The 21,791-nt window shown below is 38.1% G+C and overlaps 1 protein-coding gene across 1 annotated transcript in view; it reads right to left on the bottom strand.

Moving 5' to 3' along the window:
* Positions 1–342: 342 nt before the first annotated feature.
* The window catches only part of MSH2 (mutS homolog 2), a 47,589-nt gene continuing 26,140 nt past the window's right edge, over positions 343–21,791 (bottom strand). The window contains 9 exon segments of the mRNA XM_036380624.2: positions 343–744; positions 2,794–2,966; positions 7,142–7,389; positions 8,199–8,403; positions 9,900–10,145; positions 11,192–11,289; positions 14,193–14,343; positions 15,432–15,555; positions 17,580–17,689. Of these exon segments, the coding sequence (XP_036236517.1) occupies positions 574–744; positions 2,794–2,966; positions 7,142–7,389; positions 8,199–8,403; positions 9,900–10,145; positions 11,192–11,289; positions 14,193–14,343; positions 15,432–15,555; positions 17,580–17,689 (1,526 nt within the window). The 3' untranslated portion in view covers positions 343–573.

A 21,791-nucleotide genomic window follows, 5' to 3' on the forward strand; every position in this document is an offset into this window, starting at 1 on the left:
GCCTCACCAGTGCCAAGTGCAGGGGGACAATCCCAGCCCTGGTCCTGATGGCCACACTCTTGCTGATACAGGCCAGGATGCCCCTGGCCCTCTTGGCCACCTAGACACACTTAGATGGACTTCTTCCTAATGGAGCACTAATACAGCACTACTAAATCTTCAGTGAATTAATTAATACAATTGCATCACACAAAAAAGAAGCATGGCCCAGGACAAAGATTTTGTGTACCTACTGCTGCTTTCCAAGGCTCTGGCAACTGTTTGACACCTCAGCTGTCAGACTTTCTAGGCCACTTCTGGAAAAGCATTACACATTCTCTTAGTGAAGTCAATAACACTCAATATGAAAAACCATTTTATTGCAAACTTCTAACAGGACAAAATGATCCCAACTAAAGCAGGAATCTGGCACGTAACGTGCTCAGAATTTTTTACAAAATAATTACAATCCAAGAAAAAATGCCTACATAAATGAGCACAAGTATCATAAAGTATAAAAGCTACAAGACAAGAAAATTACAGTTCTTTCAATACAAAACATGCTTCAGGAGCTGTATCCTGTTCTTGCACATTTCATGATGCAACTTTCGTTCGAGAAATTATTTCATTCACAAAACTGTTGTTCTTTGCCAGCACATCATTTCTCAGCTGCTTCAACTTGACTTTGATGTCTTCTTCTGACATATCTGTCAAGGGCAATGCTTTCACTTGACAAAGAAAATCCTGAATTATCTTTTCACCTTCCTGAAATGAAGAGAAGGAAAAGAAAACAGAAAAGGTGTTTGGATTGCAAGCAGGAATTTTCGAAATTCCCTACAGATACAAAGTATTGTTCATCAGCAGAAACTAAGTGCAGGCAAAAATCATGGTTATTTTTGTCCTTGCTATCAAGTTCTGAACACCAGAACAAACCACTTGCACTGGTACCAGAAGTTCTCTTTCCATGCATGAGCAAAAAGCACCAGTTGATCAGCATAAATACAGTATTTAACACTGCAATCTCCTGTAAGTGTTCCACACTTAATTCCAGTGTGCAGCAACATGAGGTGAGCACTGCCAGCAGTAATAGCACCAGAATGGTCATATTACCCAAACCAGTTACTTTTGGAAGGGACTGTCAATCAAAAGCAATGCTTCAACATGCAAAAGGAAAGGACAAATTGTAACCAAGCAACTGCAGAGTGGCCGTCACCAAGGAGAACAGATGATAATTAGGCTTTATGCATATGCTTTTACACAAACAGGCAAAGTGGAACTTCTAAACAATCTGACTTAAATAGCAAGAACAAACATTGCAATGAACAGTATTCAGAATCCCTGTACTGGAAACAACTGGTCCAGAATGCAGAAGTTTGTCCACTCCTCTGCATTGTAGAATTCTACTGAAAAGTTCACTGAGCTTTCCTCTTATCATTTAAGACTGATACAGTAGTTTTCAGTGCAGAAGTTTCCAAAAAGTAATAGTACCCTTTTCCCTCTACACACAGTGTTAACCAAGGCAGACAAATTCTTTGGGTGAGACATTTAAAGCTCTGCCATTCTATTGCCTAGAGGGTTTATGGCATATTTTCTATTACTGAAACACCCAAGAATAAAACATGATGCTGTACTTGTCACAAGCTTTTGCTATGTCAATTTAATTTACACCAACTTAGGACCATGCAGCCAGGTCCAACTAATCTAAAAATTCCTTCACCACAATGCCTGACACAGGAAAGGTAATAGTGGAGCAACTGAGGTAGCTGGAGGGGAAGCCCTCTGGCAGTAAAAAGCAGAACAAACCAGAGACTGTTCATCTAAAGCATCAGATCCACTTACTGAGCCAGGAACAACAAATGCAGTTGACCTCTGAAACTGAAAATAAAGTAACAGGTAACAGCCTCTGTCTAGAGCAAAGGCTTTTTAAATGTAGCAAGTGCTCTGGATGTGGACTAACACTTCAAGGCTTCCAAACACTGGAGCAGTCCCTAGTCTCTGCCAGAAGGAGATCAGGGTGGTACATGGCTGGGGAGTTTCAGGCTGGCTGCTGGGACACAGAACAAAGCTCTGCAAGCAGGTTTGCATGCACACAGCAAGGAGGACCCAGCTACACTGGACAAAAACCAATGCAAGCCACAAAGCAGCAACACTGGATTTCCCAGGAGTCTGCCACAGATGCCACTGTCAGGACTCTTAATCCAGCAACAAGACAACACAGGATGTTCTGTGAAAGCTTCCTGCAGCCTTTGTTTTCCTCTACACTACTTGGGAAGGAAGGTTCTCTAAAGAGACTTTGCTTTGTGACACCTGTAAATCAGGTGTAAATCAGCCATTCCAGGTACTGATTGGTGTGTTCTTTGGTATGATCAGCTTCTGAGATGTGACAGTTCTGATGGGACAGGGAAGGGCACCAAGGAGAAGGCTGGGTATTCAGCTTTCCTCTGGTGTGAACAGATCTGATCACACTGGGCTCCAAGAACACCATGGCACCAAATGAACACTCAGACAAGGGGGAGCAAAACCAGGTGTGACCCAACTGCAGAGCCAAGAATATTCTACACAATGGTAACAAAAGCTGTATCTTAAATCTATGTTTTTAGATAAAATTCTTGCCTACATTAACTTGAAATTAATCTAAATCAAACTCACTACCCCTGAACATCTCTTCAACTCCTAACAAACCTTGTAGCCAAGCCATTTTGTAATGGAAAAGTACATTACAGGGTAATTATCCTCAGGCTTTGGGGGAATCTGAATCCTTAAATGACTTTGCTTCAGCAATTCAAATTTTAAAAAATATTTATGACAGCAAACCTCTCTTTCTCTGTATAATTTCTTGGCTGGTGGCTCTCCTTCAGATTCCTTGGACTTGCCAATGTTTTGAAACTCCTCCAGCTCCAATGCTTTCTCTCTTGCACTTTCTATCACATGTTTTGGGAAAGCCGCCAACTCTGCTACATGTATTCCAAAACTCTGGTCACAAACACCTGGATGCAGAGGAAAAAAACCCAGTTAAGAATTCTTAGAAGACAATATGGCTACACAGAGATTATATGACATGCTTGTAATAGCTCTCTGCTCTGAAAAATTAAGTGTGTGACATTATTTGTTTCTCCTCAACACTTTCTGATTTACCTTTTCTACTAAAAATGATAACACAAAGAATATGCTCTTATTTAATTAATATGCTCTTATTTAATTAAGCTCTATTAGAGCAGTAATTGCAGAGCTCCAAAGTGCTTTGAGAAGAAATGGAAAACTCTTCAGACAGAGAGTATTTCCCTCTAGTATTTGAATCAAATTGAACAATGATTTTTACTAAAGTATTTTGGCATAGTCTGTAGAATATAATAATTTGCATGTTTTTAATAGGTACCTCTGACATTTACTCTATACCTATATAAATATATATGTGTGTGTGTGTATAGACAAATATTAAAAATGTTGTATTCTTGATCATCTCTCTCCTCCTTTGCATCTGTACCACACAATTCCTCAGTCTTCAGGAGTCATCTTTAATTATATCAAAATCTCTCAACTGTAACTTCACACTTACATCAATTAATACACTGTTCATAATGTGTTCGAGAAAAGTCCTCTTAATTACTCAGAATATGTAAATTATACACAGTTACATAAAACAATTTTCACTTCAGTATCAAAAGCCCTCTATAAAAATCTATCAATTCTTATTTGTTTACATTATCATAATTCCATTTGTCCTCCCACAGATATTGCTACAGCCTTTTAATTCTGGTCTCCAAAAAGGAGTTAAGAATAAATTAATTACACTTGCAAAATTACAGTAGGGTTTTTTTTGTTAACTAATAATCTATTAAATACCAGATAACCAAAGAATAGGTGAAGGAAAACTTAGCATTTAGACTTCTTCTGTTTTATTAGCCCTGTAATCTCTCAGGTTTCTTAAAGGAAAGGAACCCATTTAAGCAGGAATTTGTCTTCTTGATTTTGTTTTAAAAAAACACACCTGCCCAGACCCAGAGCTAACTCAGTACTCAGCTCAGAGAATCCTGAGCAGAGGCCTGGAGAACAGCACTTCATGTGTCTCCTCTTCTGGTGATTTTGTCACTCTTGAAGCACAAAGACATGGTTGAAAACACTGTATAAAAGTTCCTTGTCATGCTTTTCAGGTCTGGTTATACATTTCAAACAACATCAAACCTGCTACTTGTTTCAAAACACAGCTGTATCTGAGCTGCCTATATGCACATCCCTGATGGAGCAATATGACAACCCCAAAAGGGAAAGAGCACAACACTAAATGCAGAAACTTAGGTGAGAGATGAATATCTGATTGGAGACCAGGTATTTAAAGCTGAAGATTTCAGAGTGTTGCATCTCCTCTGACAGAGGTTTAAGTAGATAGATAAAAAATTTGTGTCTCCATGCTCAACAGCACTTCCAAGAAAATGGGTGGAATGAAAAGACCTTGCACGTACAAAGATGTGTATGACTAAAAATGGCAAAACTGACTGAAGAAAAATATGAAAATGGTTTTCTACAGTTCTTATCATGACCAAAATGGCTGAATTAATACAGATTTTAAAATCAAAAGGAGTGGGTTGAAGAAAGAGAACCCACCCAACACTCTGGGGAATATTAGGGAGCTTTATTGTAGGAGCTGCTGTTCCAAAGGATGTAGAAGGTTTTGATACAGTGTATATTGACTCCCTCCTCAACCAACATGCTCAAACTAAGGCACCTAAAGATGGCTTGTTGGCAGATTCTGTACATCACCATCTCCTGCTGCACAAAATCCAGTTGGTATCCATGTGCACTTGCAGCAGTTCATGACTATTTTTATGACTATTTTTATTCAGTTCCAATGCCACACTAAGTCACCTTTTAAGCACCATTTCAAGCATGCACTTGGTGGAAGGAGCTCAACATGTGCTGGAGAAGATGGGGAACAGCAAACTAGGAAAGAACCACAGACACCTCCTCTCCAGTGGGAACCAGAGCCACAGCAATTTGGAGTAATATTCAAGCAAAAACTGGGCATTCCTTAGGAGCATCCCTTACTTCTGCTCCTACTGTGATTCCCCTTGCTCAGAGCAGTCTCCCACAGCTTTACAGGAAAGTACCCAAAAGCTAGCTGCAAGATTATAGCCAGAGGAGAGCACAAAATTAGAAGCAGTCATACATGTAATCTACGGGCAAGAAATGAAGTAATTTAATGGATTTAAAACCAGAAGAAATGGGTAAGAAGTAGGCAGTTAGTAATGTCATAGGAGTAAAACCAGCAAGGTATCAGATCCAGGATAGCCAGAGTGTTCTACAGTAACCCTGCTCTACCCATTGAAATGTTACCTAAGTCATTCCTCTGCCGTGGAACTCAGAAGAGGAAAATTAAGAGGTACACAGAGTGAGAAGGAGCACTCTGCCCACATTTTAAATCAAAACCTCAGCCCAGAGGTTGCCAACTGGACTGAAATACTCTAGCGAGAACAATCCAAAATCACTGTAGAGTTCACAACTAAATTAGAAATGCCATAAATGGACACACCTTGCAAGGCACAGTTACAGCTCTGCTTTATTTAGCAATAAATACAGGCTCCTACTGAAGGGAACAAAAACAAATGATGGGGATATAGGGAAACAAGAGGAATAGATGAAATTATGCCTAATTAAAAATTGTTTAATTTAATACTGAAAGGAATAACTGGATCCACGAAAAGACTTTAATTAAATACATCTAACAGAAATTATACTAACAAATCAGGCTACTTCTTGTTTTGTTGTGATGCCATTTGCTAAAAATTACTCATATTATTTTTCCTATATCAAACTCCGTATAAATGGGCAATGTAAGACTAAGTCTTATTACAATGAAATAGCAATTATTAAAAACTGTCAGCACATAAAAGGTGCACTCATTCCTTTTAAAAGAACAGTTTAAGAAATGTAAGTCTCTTCCATCAGCAGGTTAAAATAGCTGTTTTAGGAAAACTGAAAATAACCTTCTGGAACCCTTCTTCTTTAAAAAAGAAAAAGAGAGCAACTCAAAAGCATCAACCTGAGCGGCAGAAATAGCCTAGACAACTTAAGAAATATCATTAACAACATCACCTACTGTGTTCACACAGAGCTTCTGTCACACACACTCTCCATGGACAGAGAACTATATATATATATATATATATATATATATATATATAATATATATATATATATATATATAATATTACCCCAAGCCTGGAGAATGACACAAACTGGGGGGGGATTTTTTTCTCAATAATGCTGGAACCCTGGTTACTGAGAATTTTTGACTTTCTGTGCTGACAAGCACTGACCCCCAACAGAACACTGCAATTAACCTGAAGCCAAAATTGAACAATAGAACTAGGATTATAAGTGTGTAGTTTGAATAGAAATGTGTAATATCACATAATAAAAAACTTAGAGTTTTAAGTTCTTGAATATAGTAATATATATAAAACAAAACAGAAATTTTAGAGCAGAAGCTAATCCTTCTTCTTCATGAGTTTAAGTAATGTTGTGTAATTAGATAAAGTCCACATTGAGGGTCACAAGTAGTTAGTTATTAAGTTAAAAATAAAAATAATTTAAGTGCTATTTCTTAATTTTATCCTTTTATCCTAAACAGTTTATCCTTAAAAGACCTTCTACAAAGAGAAATATGGCTCCATTTTTTAATTTATTAGTAAAGCACTGCAGAACTCACAACTTATAAGAGTGTAGTATAAATAAACACTAAGAAACATCTAAATCTGAACGACAAACACTATCTCACATATTTAATCCCAACCTTAACAAAAAAACAAAACAAAAAAAACCAAAAAGCAAAACGCAAACACAAAACAACCAAAAAAATCCCCCAAAAAACAAAAGCAAAATAAGATTAAAAAAAAAACAACCAGACAAAAAACCAACAAAACCAAAAAACAATAACAAAAAACCCATTAAAACACCTAAAAAAAACCCCAAAAAAACCAAAAAACCCCCAAAACCACCAAAAAACCCCAAATAAAAACAAACAAAACAAATCACCAAAAAACCCCACAAACAAACAAAAAACCACCAAACAACAACAACAAAACCCAAAACAAAAAGTCCACACATTAAGATTTTTCTCTCTCAGGACTCTCAGACTTTCCTCAAAGCTGAGACCCAGCCTTACCTTCCTTGACCCGATAAAGCATGGTGAGTGTGTCATCGCTGGTCAGAGCAGTGACATGGAGGTTATTGACTGTTGGCACTTGGTCAGCAAGAGCTGTGAGCTCATGGAAGTGTGTGGCAAACATGGCAAACCCACAGATTTTGCTGGCAATGTATTCCGAGATAGCCCAGGCTAAGCCAAAGCCATCGTAGGTGGAAGTTCCTCTTCCCAGCTCATCAATGATAATCAGGGAGTTCTCAGTTGCTGTCCTAAAAGCACAAGAGCATTTGTTAATGTTTGATAGCAGCATGAACTCTGGATCTTGGAGTATCACAGGTTATGCTGTGGATGCAGAGCATGGAAGAGGCAAAAGACCCTTCTTATTAACAAATATACAGCAGACACAGCATCACACAGATCATTCCACACTAGGTTCTTGGTCCCATTTAGACTTTGGCCTCTTGGTAGCAACTCTGTATTGACCACTGGAATGAACAGAAGGCTACTTCCAGAACTTATGCACCAGCTAAAAAGAACTTGAGATTCTCTATTGTATTTGGGTTGCCTCCAGACTAAGGCAGTAATGATGAATCTGACTCCATGTTCTCAGAAGGCTAATTTATTATTTTATGATACTATATTATATTAAAGAATACTATACTAAACTATTCTAAAGAATACAGCAAGGATACTTACAGAATGCTGAAAAGATAATAATGAAAATTCGTGACTCTCTCCAGAGCTCTCAACACAGCTTGGCACTGATTGGCCAATGAGTCAAAATAATTCACAGAAAACCAATGAAACAATCACTTGTGAGTAAACAATCTTCAAACACATTCCACATGAGCAAAACACAGGAGAAGCAAATGACATAATTATTGTTTTCATTCTTCTCTGAGGCTTCTCAGCTTCCCAGGAGAAAAATCCTGGGTGAAGGGATTTTTCAGAAAATGTGAATGTGACAATTCTCCACTAAGATTCCCCACAAAAGAAAAATCTCAAATGCACCTCTCTTAAAGCACTTCTTTCCCCATCAACCCCTACCAAGACAATCAAACAGAAGCACAGGACTTGCCTGAGGATTGAGGCAGTTTCCAGCATCTCAGCCATGAAAGTAGACACTCCTTTGAGCTGGCTGTCTCCTGCTCCCACCCGAGCCAGGATACAATCCACAATGGTAATTTCTGCAGACTCACAGGGCACAAAACACCCAATCTGGGCCATGAGAACAATCACCCCTGTCTGCCGGATGTATGTTGATTTTCCCCCCATGTTAGGGCCTAAAGAAGAAATTAATTTTTCAATTAATTTTCAAAAAATTAATTGAAAAAGCATCTTTTTTTTACAATTGAACAGTTTTTTAAAAGGAGAATGGGCTCTAAATTAGAACAAAGAGTGTTTAAATTTATTACTTTCTTGCCACAAAAGGGCAGCAAACTTGTCTAACAGGTGCAACAAGTGGCTCCAGGGCTAACAAGGCTTGATTGTTTGTCTTACTGAATGCTCCTTTTTCAAAAGAAAGGTGATCACAGAAAATCAGGGCCCTTCATAAGTTTTGGGACTTTTCAAAAGTATAAGCAGTCATCTAAAACATGTATTCATACCTAAAACTAATAAGCTTTAAATTAAAAAATTATCAGTATTTATTTCTGCTTAAGAATTGAGGTGAAAACAAATTATTAGAAACTACTATTACAATTTCTCTGTAAAAATTAAACAGCTCAGTTACAGACTAGGTACAAGCTAATGGGTCACTCAGAATCAGCAAACCCAGATATTAAGCAGTTAATTGTAACTGAAATACAAATGAAAAAAAAAAGTACTATCCAGAAAACCGATAATTAAAACCAATTTTACACTTTCGCTAACCAGAAAAAGAAGCGTGTTACCATGCATTAATTCAGATTTTTGATTTTTCTTTTTGATTATGTTAGAAGTGCTCGTTAATTATTCCCTAATTTCAGATCTTTGCCACTCAGAACGTATGTTAAGGACATCTGGATGGAAATTTAGATTCAATTAAATCTATAAACACTAAAAATGTTTTAGTGTGTAGTAAAATTATCTTAATTACACCAGAGAAAAGAGTAAAAAATGGTACAGTCATTGAAACATGTTTTGCATTTAAAATCAACTTTAATGCTTCACAAAGAAAACACTAACAAAGTACAATTGATGCCTAGTGGAATTTTCCAAACCACTTTAGCAGGGTCAGGCTTTTCAGCTCCTAAGGTTGCCTGGTTTGTGGAGTTACTTTCACTAAGATCTTACTTTAGGGAAGGAGTAATTTCTTATTTTCTACTGTCCAGCAGCCTCTCTTTTCCTCACAAATGACTATTTGTAAATTTGTGATCACCTTCACCAAACAGTGCACTACAACTAAAATTACAATAACCAACTCCATTACTGTTAGTTTGGATGATGAGAACTGTGCCTGTATGTACAGAAATATATAGATTATCCACAGTCAAAGGTAACATGAACATTGGGGACACTTTTTAAAAAAATATAATCAAAACTAGCAATAAATAATAGCTTACAAAATGCCCTCCCTTCTTTTCCAGAGCTAAATCTTATTCCCCATGCAGAAAGATGATAACTCAGTAGCTGCTCGCCCTTGATGAGAGAAATTGTTTTGACAGAATTTTATTAGGTTGCTGATTTGTTTTGCCTGTTGCTGGTTTGGTTTTTCCTTTTTAAAAAGACATCCTTATTGGAAATACCCGAGACATTCACAAAGTAAATAACAAACAAAGAAGAGATGGGCAATATTTACCAGTAATAATGTGGAACATCTGCTTGCCCTTCTCGAAGGTGATGTCATTGGGGATGAAGGCCACCTCGTCCTGCACCTCGATGCAGGGGTGCCGGGCCCCTCTCAGCACCATCCTGCCCTGGCCCTTCTCCAGCACCACGGGCCGCACGTAGGGCACGGGAGCCCCGTTGGACACGTGGGCAAAGCTGACAATGGCATCCAGCTGGGCTATCACGTCGTTCATGGTCTGCATGGGCTCTGCATAACCTGGTGTGCACACAGGAGATGGAGCTCAGTGCCAGTAACTAGTCTTTTGCTCCTGCTGAGAAGGTACCTTGAAGCCTACACTGAGTCCAGCAAGTAATTCATCTGCAGTAACAATTTTCTTCAAGAGAAAAGTCAACTCCTGGGAGAGCCTAGGATGCAATCCTGAGGTTCCCATGCCTTGAATACACGGAGACTTCCTCAGACTAAGGAAAGGAGGAGGTGAGGCCATGCTGATTATTTTCCCTCAGCTGGAAATCCAGTAAGTTTCCTTCATGAACAATACACAGCACTCTGATGCTCACACAAGAAAAGACACTTGAGACACAGCAGCCACCTGTTTGTGTGAATGATGGGAGGGAGGGGTCTGTCAGATACAGAGCCTGTGACACCAGGATAGACGGCCCAGCATCCCCAGTACCAGCTTTTGAAGTTCTTTTGTTTGGCTTTTGAAGTTACGGTGTTTGGTTTCTTCTGTGAAAGGGATGAGGGACTGGAGTCTACAGCCCAAATTCCCCAGTGTCCCTTCTGCTTTTGGTGAAGGATAGTAAAGAATGCCCTGTAAGTAGGCAATCTTGGAGCAAAATATAGGGAAATAACTTAGGAAACCAATAATATTTATTACCATGTAAGCAGCAACTAACTTGATCATATACTGCTTATCAATGCTCTTAGACCTCAGGTCCCACTCCTTCAGTTCTCTGTTGTCCTTTACCTCTTCTGCTGTCTGGGTGAAGATGCCCAGAGTCAGGGAGGTAGGTGAAGGATAGATGTGACCCTTAAGGCCTTATTTTTGCTCCTATTATGGGATTAGCATTTGCACATACCTCATCACTACACATCTGAAGCAATGCCAGGAAAGGGTCTGGCAACAGAAGACAATTCATACTTCAAACTTTCAACAACTGTCTGAAAGCCACACCTCATTTTTGACACCAATTCTTTGGGCAATATTACAGTTTGTCTCTGTAAAAGTCCCTCAAAGAAAACAGCAAGTCCTCCCTCCCAGCACTCCAGACTGTGACACACATCAACAGTGGCATATTCACCTGAAGCAATGTTAATGATTTCCTTAACAATTGCATCCTGAGCCTCTTCATACTCTTCCCTGTTCTTTATATATTCATCATTGATGGCACTCAGTTTGCTGTGAACAAAACAAGAGTATTTAGAAGCTGTGTTGTTCTGCCTTCACCTACAATGCCAAACTTTTGGCCTCCTCATCAGAGTCTATACCAAGTGTCCCCAGCTGTTTTAACAGCAATGTTCAGCACAAAGACCACAAAGCAACTGACCTACAATTCATCCACACCAAGGCACCAGGCCTCAAGATTAATTCCAAGTTTAAGATCACCCATAAGAGCCAAACCAGAAATTCTAGCATCAACACATGACATCATCTATGTTTATTATAGAACTGCTGTGTGATAAGGACTAGCTCTTCAAATTTCTGGCTATTTTGCTACATTTTGCTGCTAAGCAACTGTGTAATTAGCCCAGAGTCCTACAACAGGCTTATCAGATCTGAAGGCATTGACTTCTTTCATTTAGTAAAAACCTAAATTAATTACTGTCACTATGAACAGGTGCTGACCTTCCAACTAAGGTAAGCTGAAATAAAGACAAGAGTTTAAACAAGTTTTTATTCTTCTCAAGGTTGTCTCCCAAACAAAGAACAGGAGTCTGCAATACTGAATAAGAAACACACCCAAGTCGTGTGCCCACACTATAGGCAGAAGTCAGTCTTGTGCTGCAAGTACCACCTACAGAAGCAACTATAACTTAACTAAGTACAGAGAATTCTTTTTTATTAGTGATGCACGGGCTGTCTCACTAAGGGAAAGTAACAGATGACAAAGTACAGGTTCTAAGTACATCTTCTCAGTTACACAAAAGCCTAACCTCATCATACATTTAGATTCACGACATATTTGGAACCAGGAAAAAGCTGTTTTACATTTCATGGATGTTTTTTAAAAATATCCTCCGAGTAAATGTTAAAACAAAATGCAATTAAGGTTTACACTTTGTTCATTTAAGTAAATTGGTGTGAAATACACCAGCATGTCAGGGTCTCTGGCTGGTCAGAGTGACCCCGTGAAGAGTTCCAAAGTCTCTTTTCCCAGCCTGGCACTTGAAGAAGGAGTCAGGGCTCTTCATTTCTCAGTCTCAAGGTTGTTTATTGTATCTTACCTATAAAATTCTTTCTCCTGTCCTGCTGAGGTCTGTCCAGCAGGACAGTTCCAGGCACTCTGCCTGTCCCAGGGGCTGTGTTATGTCTTTATACTAAAAACTACGTGTACAATGTTTACTTTACAATAACTATCACCTGTGTTAGACAGTGAGCTTCTACTCTAAACCAATCTGTAAGTGCCAACATCACAGCAAAAGGTGGAGGCCAAGAAGAAGAAGGAGAAAGGCTGGACACGCCCAGATCCCTCCGTCTTGCCCCGCTGAATCCCCATTCCAGAAACCCCAAAATCTACTTTTTCACCTTGTGATAAATTCACTATCATTCTACCTAATTTGTCATGGCTTGCAGATCTTCATCTAAGGTTGGTAATTTGTTCCACGGGTCATAATCAAAACCACAGGAATTCTGGGCTCTGTGCCAGGGTCTCTGAGCCCCCTGACAGGGGTCTTGGCTGCTCAGGACAGCCAGAGGGATGTCCTGGGTGCTGACTCCAGCACATTGGCTGGTGTGAATATGTTTGCCCTCCTTTTCAAACGATTTCTAACTATGGAAGTGAGTGATTAACAGAAACCAGTCTCTACACCATCAAGCACAAGCCAGCAGTGTGGCCCTGAGGCAGAGAAGGACAAGCCCATGCTGGCTGCTCTAGCTAGAGTGGACCCAGTATGTTGAAGGAAGTCATTCTTCCCCTCTACTCAGGACTCCTGAGATGACACCTCTGGTTTTGGGCTTTGTCTTCCCAACACTGAACCTGGAGCAGATGCTCACCACAAGGTACAGAGCTGGAGCACGTGGCACACAGGACCAGGCTGAGAGAGATGCCTGCCCAGGCTGAGAGAATCTGGGATCAGCCTGGAAGGAAGAGGCAACAGACTCTCCTTGAAGGTGCAGAGCAAAAGAACGAGATCCTAAGATCCCAAATTTCTGCGAGAAAAATTCTCCTTAGATCTGATTAGGAAAATTCTCATTAGATCTGATGAGCAAAGTTTTCATAAATAGTAATTCAGCACTGGAACTTGAGCCCACGAGGCTGTGAAGGATACTTATAGAGGATGGGCACTTAGACAAAGCCCTGGGCTACCCCATCTAAGCTTGAGATAGGATCTAATTCCCAAGGTGCATCAGCTTTGAGTGAGGGATAAGAAGTAGCCTTCAACTTAAATTATTACCCAATTCTGCACATGCAAGAATTGGGTAATTATTTCTTCCTACTTTGTTTCCTCTGTATAAAAACACTGAAGAACAGAGAAATATCTGATGACTGATGCAGCCCCTGCTTCTGCTAAAACGCTCTAAAAGAGCTAAAATTCAACAAAAAATACAGACTTTTCAGCTGGTCTGTGTCAGAACTGCTGTCCAGACAAGGACACACTGAAACAGCCTCAATGCAATTAAACTGAAGACCTAAATTTTTTTTAACAGCTCAATTAAAAGTGCCACAGAATTGAAGTTCAATACACAAGACTAACAGAAATTAGAGAGGATTTGGAAAAAAAGGGAAAAAAGGTAATCAGCAACAAAATTCTGCATGTCACATTTGGGGATAAACATAAATTCCCTAATGCAGCTTGTGTCTGTATAAACACTCACAGTAAAAGCAATTATGATACTTGCTGCAACTAAAACAGAGAAATTAGCCCAAGTCAAAAGACCAAAAATAGACAACAGTTGGCAACATAAAATGGGGAATGCAGCTTTTAACAAAAACTCTATGCCAGTCCTGCTCAATATTTCAATCTGTGAGCCAATTAAAAAGGTGACAGTTTGTAGAGAATCCAGTTTATCAGCATAATTATAAAGGAACTATTCTATTCCTTTCAGAACAGACTTAAAAAACCACCAATATCATCTCATACCTGTTAGTAAATTTCACACCATTCTTCTGTGTATCAATGATTCCATATTTCGAATTGTTACGGAGAGCTTTTTCCTCCTTACACGTTACCCTAAAGTGATGCCCAAACTGTGAATTTGTCTCCAGTTTGATACTTTTGCCAGCTTCCAAACCTTTCAGATGAAAACAAAGAAAAAGAAACCAGCTGTATTATCACAAATCCTGCATCCTGTGCTATTCCTGCTCACTAGCCCTCAGTTCCCATGATTTAGCCTCTCTTACATGACCTAATTGAATGGACCTGCTTTGGTTCTGTACAGCTATGAGAAATACCCAGACCAAAAACAAATATATTATGGATTCATTCTCTGCTCTTACTTTAAAATGCTCTCAAACTGCATATTCAAATCAGGCTCTCAATTATTGCTATGAATTCTCCAGGAAGGTGAAAAATGCAAGGACACTCTGCATTGCTGCTGTTAGCACAGCACCTCTACTCTTGTGATCCTTCTACTAACACATAGTTCTATTACAAGATTTCTCATTCCATCCCTACACAATCTTGGCTTTCCTTCTTCTCATCCAGGTATCATAATTACACTAAAAAAAAAATCATAACAAAACAAAAAAAACAAAACAAAACAAAAACAAAAACAAAAAAAAAACAAACAAACAAAAAAAAAAAACCCCAAAAAAATGCAAGCTCTTAAATGTGTAACCCAAAGTAAGTATAGTGTTGTCAATTTTCCTTGCAATATTTGTATTAAAAGTTGGTGGCTTTTTCTTTTTCTTAAAGTTGATATTTCAATGCCTGATTCATCAGCTGCACATGGAATTTTCTGCATAGGATAATCAACACTTTAAATGTCTCATTTGCTTATGACTTACATTTTGAAAGGAGCATCAAAAGAAAGCTGAATGGACACAGGATAATGCACAGAAGGGGGGAAAAAAGTGCAGGTACTCAAAGAATGTAAAACAGAACTAGAGCTAGCCAAGAGTTTGATGAGTTACAGTAGTACAAAATGGATCCTCTAACATATACGATAATTTCTGAAATAATTTGGAATGCTTAAAAAAATTAAAGCAAAGTTATAAGCTAAAAATCCCTGTTTTCAACAGCTTGCATTGCAACAACCAAAGTCAGTGCAACTCAATCATATAATAATACAAACATCCTTTAACCCTTTAACTTCTTTATACCAGTTTTCATCACCTGATTGCAAAGGGGACATGAATGAAAGGCAGTTCCAAACCCTACCTAGTTCTTTGGCTGCAGTCTTTAGTAAGGACTGCATTTTTTCTTCCAGTTCATTCATCTTCTCTCTTAATTCTGTTAAATTAGGATCAAAAGAAGCCTTGACAAGAAATTCATGATTCTCCACCTAGAGAAAAATAACAGGAAAAAATTTATATGAACACAAGCAGTAAAAAAAAATCTTCCTGATCATACACAGTGAAATGAATTTACTTCATAATTCACACTAAATTTTTTACAAATATATAATGTTGTCATGCAATGCTGTTTGTGATAGCTGGTGTCTGGTTCAACTGCAAAACAAACACATCTCAAATACTTGTTTTCTCAGATAATGTACTTCATACACCCAAAATATACCAATTTAACAGACTCCTTTCAGCTGAAATGGAGTTGTCTGCACATTTATTTGCAAACAAATGACTGAGCAGTAGGCAGGGTAAAAAGGGAAGTCAGAGGGAATGAAATTGTCATGTACATGATCATTTCTGCTACCCTGGACTTAGGCAGCTAATCAAGACAGAGCATGGGGTGTTTCAAAACAAGAAGCCTTTGGAAAGTGAAGTTTCTGAATCAGTAATTTTCTCTCTCCTAAAAGAGACTCTAGAGGTTTAGGAAAAAACCTACAGAGTGTCACCAAAAATCCTACCAATTTCAACCCAGCTCTTGAGTTGAAAAGCAGACACGGTTCCCTCTAAGCTTAAATTTTCAGAGGCAAGGATGAAGCATTTCATCTTTTTGTTGTATTTCATCTTTTTTTCTCTCCCTTCCCTGTGCTTCCACTGCCAGGTGGCTATGTACCAAAAGCACCACCAAACTTTGAAGTTGCCCTGACTTGAGGAGGAGGTTGGAGTAGATGGTTTCTCAAAGGCCTCTTATGATTCTGAGAGAAATAGGAATGGAAGTGACAGTTTCTCAACTTTTATTACAGCTAGGTAAATGAATAACCATATCCCACGCTTTTTGAACTTAGATGTTTCTTTTTATATTAGAATGGATTATTGACATAATTTAGTTGCTATGACAACCTATCCTTCAATTGCACTCAGAATAGAACTGCCTATATTATTTGAACTCCCTCAAAATCCAAGAGGTATTTCAAGTCAAAGTTCAGATTCTAATGTTCATAGGGACAAGGTTTATTCTTCTGGTAAAACCAGTGTTGGCTTATCTATAGACATTTTCCAGTACCTTGAAGGTGGGGAAAAATCAAGCTTAACATGCCAGATTCCATGGGATTTGACTAAAAATAACTGACTTGTTATTCTGTTTAGAAGGACAACAAAACATTTTTAAAGTAGAACCTGAAAAGAAACTTGAAGAGCTGGACTATGAAGGGTGAAGGCTTAAACAGCTGTTACTTTTAAAGAAAACAGAGTCCCAGGGCACACAAACTGCATCAACAGATGGTCTGTAACTGGTATAAAGCTATAAATTTCTTCATTACCATACATCACAAATTACAGCAACATGCCAATCAAACAAGTCCTTCCATAAACAGTAAAATGCAGTTGATGGATGCACAACACAATACAAAGAAAGAAAACACAGTGCTCCTGCCTTTGGAGAAAAGTACGCAAAGTTCAAAATTTTTAACCCACTGCAGTTCTCACAAGTTCAACAAATGGCCCTTCCTGCCAGGTCTGGCACATGTTTAGGTAGTTCTCTTATTTCTGCAGTCAGCTGAGACCTTCACTTAGGATAATCCTAACCCCTGGTTAATAAAAAAAAAGAGAATCCTAAAAGACTTCCCACGTAATAAACATATCCTAGGCTACATCTTGGATTTGAGACGTATCACCGTAACTTTAAAAATACAAAGTAGGGAAATGACAAAACTACTTCTCCACTTTTAATACTGATGAGATCTTTAAAAAATAGTTTCAGGTCCACAACATCAATGCACCCAAAGCATTTTTTCACTGGCTGGATAATTTCAGATAGTGGGTGAATATCCTGTTGAATACTCTGATATATTAATAACAGCCTTCATATATTTCTAAATGCAACATATATTTCTATATACAGCTAAATTATCACTAGCTACTTAATACAGATGATCAATTAAATTTAGTTCATATAGAGCAGATTGCAAAGCTCAATAAGAAACCTTAACTGCTGAGTAAACCCTGCCCACACAACATTTCATACCTTTTCCATGTCCAATGTTGTTTCTATCATCTCCAGAAACTTTGAGAAGTCAGAGCAGATATCATTAAGAGGTGTTATAAATACAGCCAACAACAACATCTGGTGAGCTCCTGTTACAAACAAACAAAAAATTATCATTCACAAACCTCCACAGATTTACCAGAATTCACTTATCCAAGATAAACAACACAACTGCTCAGCTGGTGAATTTTACAAAGATGGGCTATGACTATTTCACTGAAACACATGTACCTTTTTCTAAAATTGGTGGGATATTTTTCTAAATATCCCATCTACATTCTGATTAAGCCTGTATCTATTCTGTCACCTTTGTTCATAACTGGGGGTATTAATTCCCTTCTACTATGAGTAAAACAACAAACAACAGTATAAAAGCAAACCCATTGTCTGACTATTACCAATTCTTGCACATAAAAAGTTGACATGCCTTCTGCAAAAAATGTGGGTCTTACCTTCCACACTCACAGCTTTTAATTCTTCTTAATAAAATATTACGTAATACTGGAAATATTTGGTAATTACAATATGGACATAGCAACTGAAGTGTATGTTATCAGCTTTTGTTTTCCACAAAAAAAGGCCACATGTTATAACCAGGTCTTTGCAGTAACTTCCTTCCACTAGACAGGAAGGCATCAAAATTAACAGAGATACTCTGTAGCACCAAGTCAAACTGCACAGAACACATATTGGCTGGAAGTCCATGGAACACCAAAAGCACTGAACACCAAGAGCAGTTCATAATTAAATTAACATGCACAGATATTGCCAAATTTGTGAAGGAAGTATTTTCTTCAGGTACACATAAGCTCCAAATAAGCACCTTTATCCAGCAGCCAGCTGTGGAAACGTTCTGTCAGCAAATGCAAGTTTACATCTTTGCAGCCACTTCAAGTTATGATTTAATCACAGAAGGATTAGCATTATTGACTATATTATATATAAAAAATGCCTCAAAATGAATCCGATACTATGAGCTTAGACTCACTGAATTATGTACAGAATCATGTTGCTGCCTCTAATGTTTACTTTGCACATTAACAGAGAAATACAGAATTAAGCTCTGGATATTCCAGAGCCTCTCAATTTCTTACCAGACTAAGAAAGAAGTCCTAGCCTTTCCTAAGAAAAAGTGCCACAGAAATTTATAGAAGTTACACAGTGAGGCCATGATTACCCAAGTGAATCTCTCCTCTCTCAGCTGAAGTAGAAAGAAAAAGTTTGGTTTGATTTCTTTTTCTATCCTGCCTTTTTGCTTCCCCAGTCCTTCAAACTTTTAAAGTGAAAGCTCTAAACTGACTAATATCTATTAATTGAGAAAAAAGATTACATCTTGTTGAGAGATTACTGAACTTGCAAAAATGGAGTTTTCTGCTGATTAAAAACCTTCAAAACCAAGAGATATGAAATAAAGATTGTTTTCAATTCCAAATTTCTTGCTCGCTCTCTTAATATCTTGGTTTTTTCCCCTCCTGTAAGAAGACACATCTAAACCAACCTATAAAATAAAAGCAGCCAACAAAGAAGAAAGAAACTGAAGAGCAGAAAAAGTTCATGTCCATTCTTCAGAGTGGACTTAGCAGTTCCCAGTGCTCCAGCTGACTGAATACATGGCATACACAATGAAATGAGCTTCAATATTCTTGAATCAATGAAAAACAATTGTGCTTGAACTTAAAGTAGCTATTTTAATTTGTTTTCTTGAGTTGGGAAGTTTCATGATGCCATTTCATTATTTAAACTTGAAGGGTACGCCTCAGACAGCACAGAAAGATGTCACATTCAAAAGTTGGAATATAATAGAATTAGAATACATTAATTTATTAAGTAAATAAAATACTGATGTATTTACATACATTCATTTATATGGGTCCAACTGATACATTGCAAAATTTATTTTGACTTTTAATCCAACTTCAAACTTGGTATCCAGCACTTGAAGGAAATAAAACAGTGGAGTCAGCGAATAATGAGGGTTTACAGAAGTTATTTGCACATGCTTTTCTTAAAACACCTGGCATTGCAAGAATATGAGCAAGAAACACCACTGAAAAATTCTAAATTAAACTCTAACATCTTGCACCTGTATTCATTAACTCATAGAAAAGATGCATAGTAAAAAAAAATAATGCTCTTTTGCACCTACTCAACATTATTAGGATGGAAAGTAACCACTGAGAGAAAGTCTAATAGAGCTTTGCACCATCAAAAGCAGAGATGCATATTGATCACAGAGCCTATCTGTGCCCAGGTGCAGGTTTTAATTTAAACCATAATTTACTTACTGAAGCACAGACAAGTGTTTATTACACATGTTAAAGACTTGACTATTAATATGGTTTAAAAATGTTGTCTGGCAATTAAAATAAAACACTAATCTTCAGACTTGAAACACACAGTTAGTTTGGCAGCAAAATGACACTGCTCTATCCTGGCAAAACAGACCAATCCCAATGATTAAGTCATTTTGATAGTGCAATGGAAAGTGGGATGAAAGGAAAAGAACAATGGAAATGGGGATAAAATACAGTATAGGTTTTCTACAGGTAGATAATATCCACATGGTACAACATCTGTCTGAAATACTGAATGCCTGAGACAAAGGGGACTCTGCAGAGCTAACGTGGGCTCTTCTAAAGCATTCAGCATGCTGTCACAGGAGGTGCCAAGGTGCAAGATCTGTGATTTATGCCATGACCAGAGTGTAGATAAAGAGCACATCACCCACTTGCAAAAGATGAACAAGCTGAAAGGACATCAGTTCCTCCAGGGCTCAGAGAAGCATTTATCTTTTTAAGATGCGTGAATTTATATTAACACAGAAAAGAAGGCTGCTTATAAATGTCACTAAAATAAACAATAGGGAAGCTATCAGAAGCTTATATTGGAATAAGATAAATCAGAAATAGATCAACACCTTGAAAACTGGGCTAATAAAAATGAAGTAAAGTGTAGCACTGAGTAAGATGACACATTGATAGATAAATGCATTTCCACTATGAGTAAGGAATAATCAGTTGGATCTGACAAAGGATGGGAAACAGCCAAGTTTGATCACAACAGGCTGTAAGACACCAGTGCAAAAGTCTGGGAAAGAACAGCACTGAAACAAGCAGTAAGGGGTATTCAGTCACTGTATACAGCATGGAAAAAACACAACTGACACCCAGCATACAATTCCTGTATCCTGCATATTTACACACTTAAAGAGTGTTTGTTTGAGATAGGAGGGAAGATGCTTCAGCAGCTTCTTGAAGACAGAAATCTTGTAAAGGACCCAAATTTCATGCCCCAGCAATCTGAGTAATGAACAACTGCTCCCTTTTGCCAGCTAGAGCAAAATGATTTGATGACTCAGAGTTCTTTTCCATCTTAGGCAGACTTCTTATGGCCAAACCAGAAAAAAGCCATCTCCACTCATCACCCCCCTCCTCAGCTTTCACCACCCATAAAAACAAGGATTTCAACAAAACAATGCTTCATTTTGAGGGAAAGACAGTCACAGCTGATGGCTTTGGGGTTGTTCTCTATCCCCATAGCTGCTCCATATCCCCACAGCCATTCATAGGCAAGGGAGTTCTGAAACTGGCACATACTCAGAATTGTCAAAAATCTTTCTGACTTTCCATCCCTTGATGAGTTACAACATTCTGTACAGTCAGAAACAGAGAAATTACCAGATCCAGTCTGAATCATTCATGTACATTGAAAATTACCAGACCATTCATGTACTTTGAACAGGTGGCACAAGCACAAAGAAAAATAAAAATAACACACCACCTATTTTAAACTATCTTTAATATACTGCTGGTGATTGCCCTAAGTCCAACTGATTCATGTGTAGAACAGGAAGAACCTTTTGCAGTCTATTAACTTTTCCATATGGCGAGCAGTTTGCCTTACACAGCTTGCTCCTCAAAACTCTAAAAATGGAATTGTTTTCCTACCCCAGTGTTATGACACAGGAACTCTGTTGATCCAAATGGTAACTAATATAAAAAGAAGTAAAGACAGGAAGCCAGCATTCTGAACTAACACCTCAGTAGAGGATGGGAATCCAAGAGCTCTATGTCAAGGCTAAAACAAGCAGAGTCTGTTTGGAAAAGCCAAATGGACACAACTGAGGCAGCTGAAGAGTGACACAGCTCTTTAAAAACAAAAACAAGCAAAAGAGTTCTATCTGTCAGTTCC

The sequence above is a fragment of the Molothrus ater genome, chromosome 3 (assembly GCF_012460135.2).
Source record: "Molothrus ater isolate BHLD 08-10-18 breed brown headed cowbird chromosome 3, BPBGC_Mater_1.1, whole genome shotgun sequence".
Taxonomy (NCBI): Eukaryota; Metazoa; Chordata; class Aves; order Passeriformes; family Icteridae; genus Molothrus; species Molothrus ater.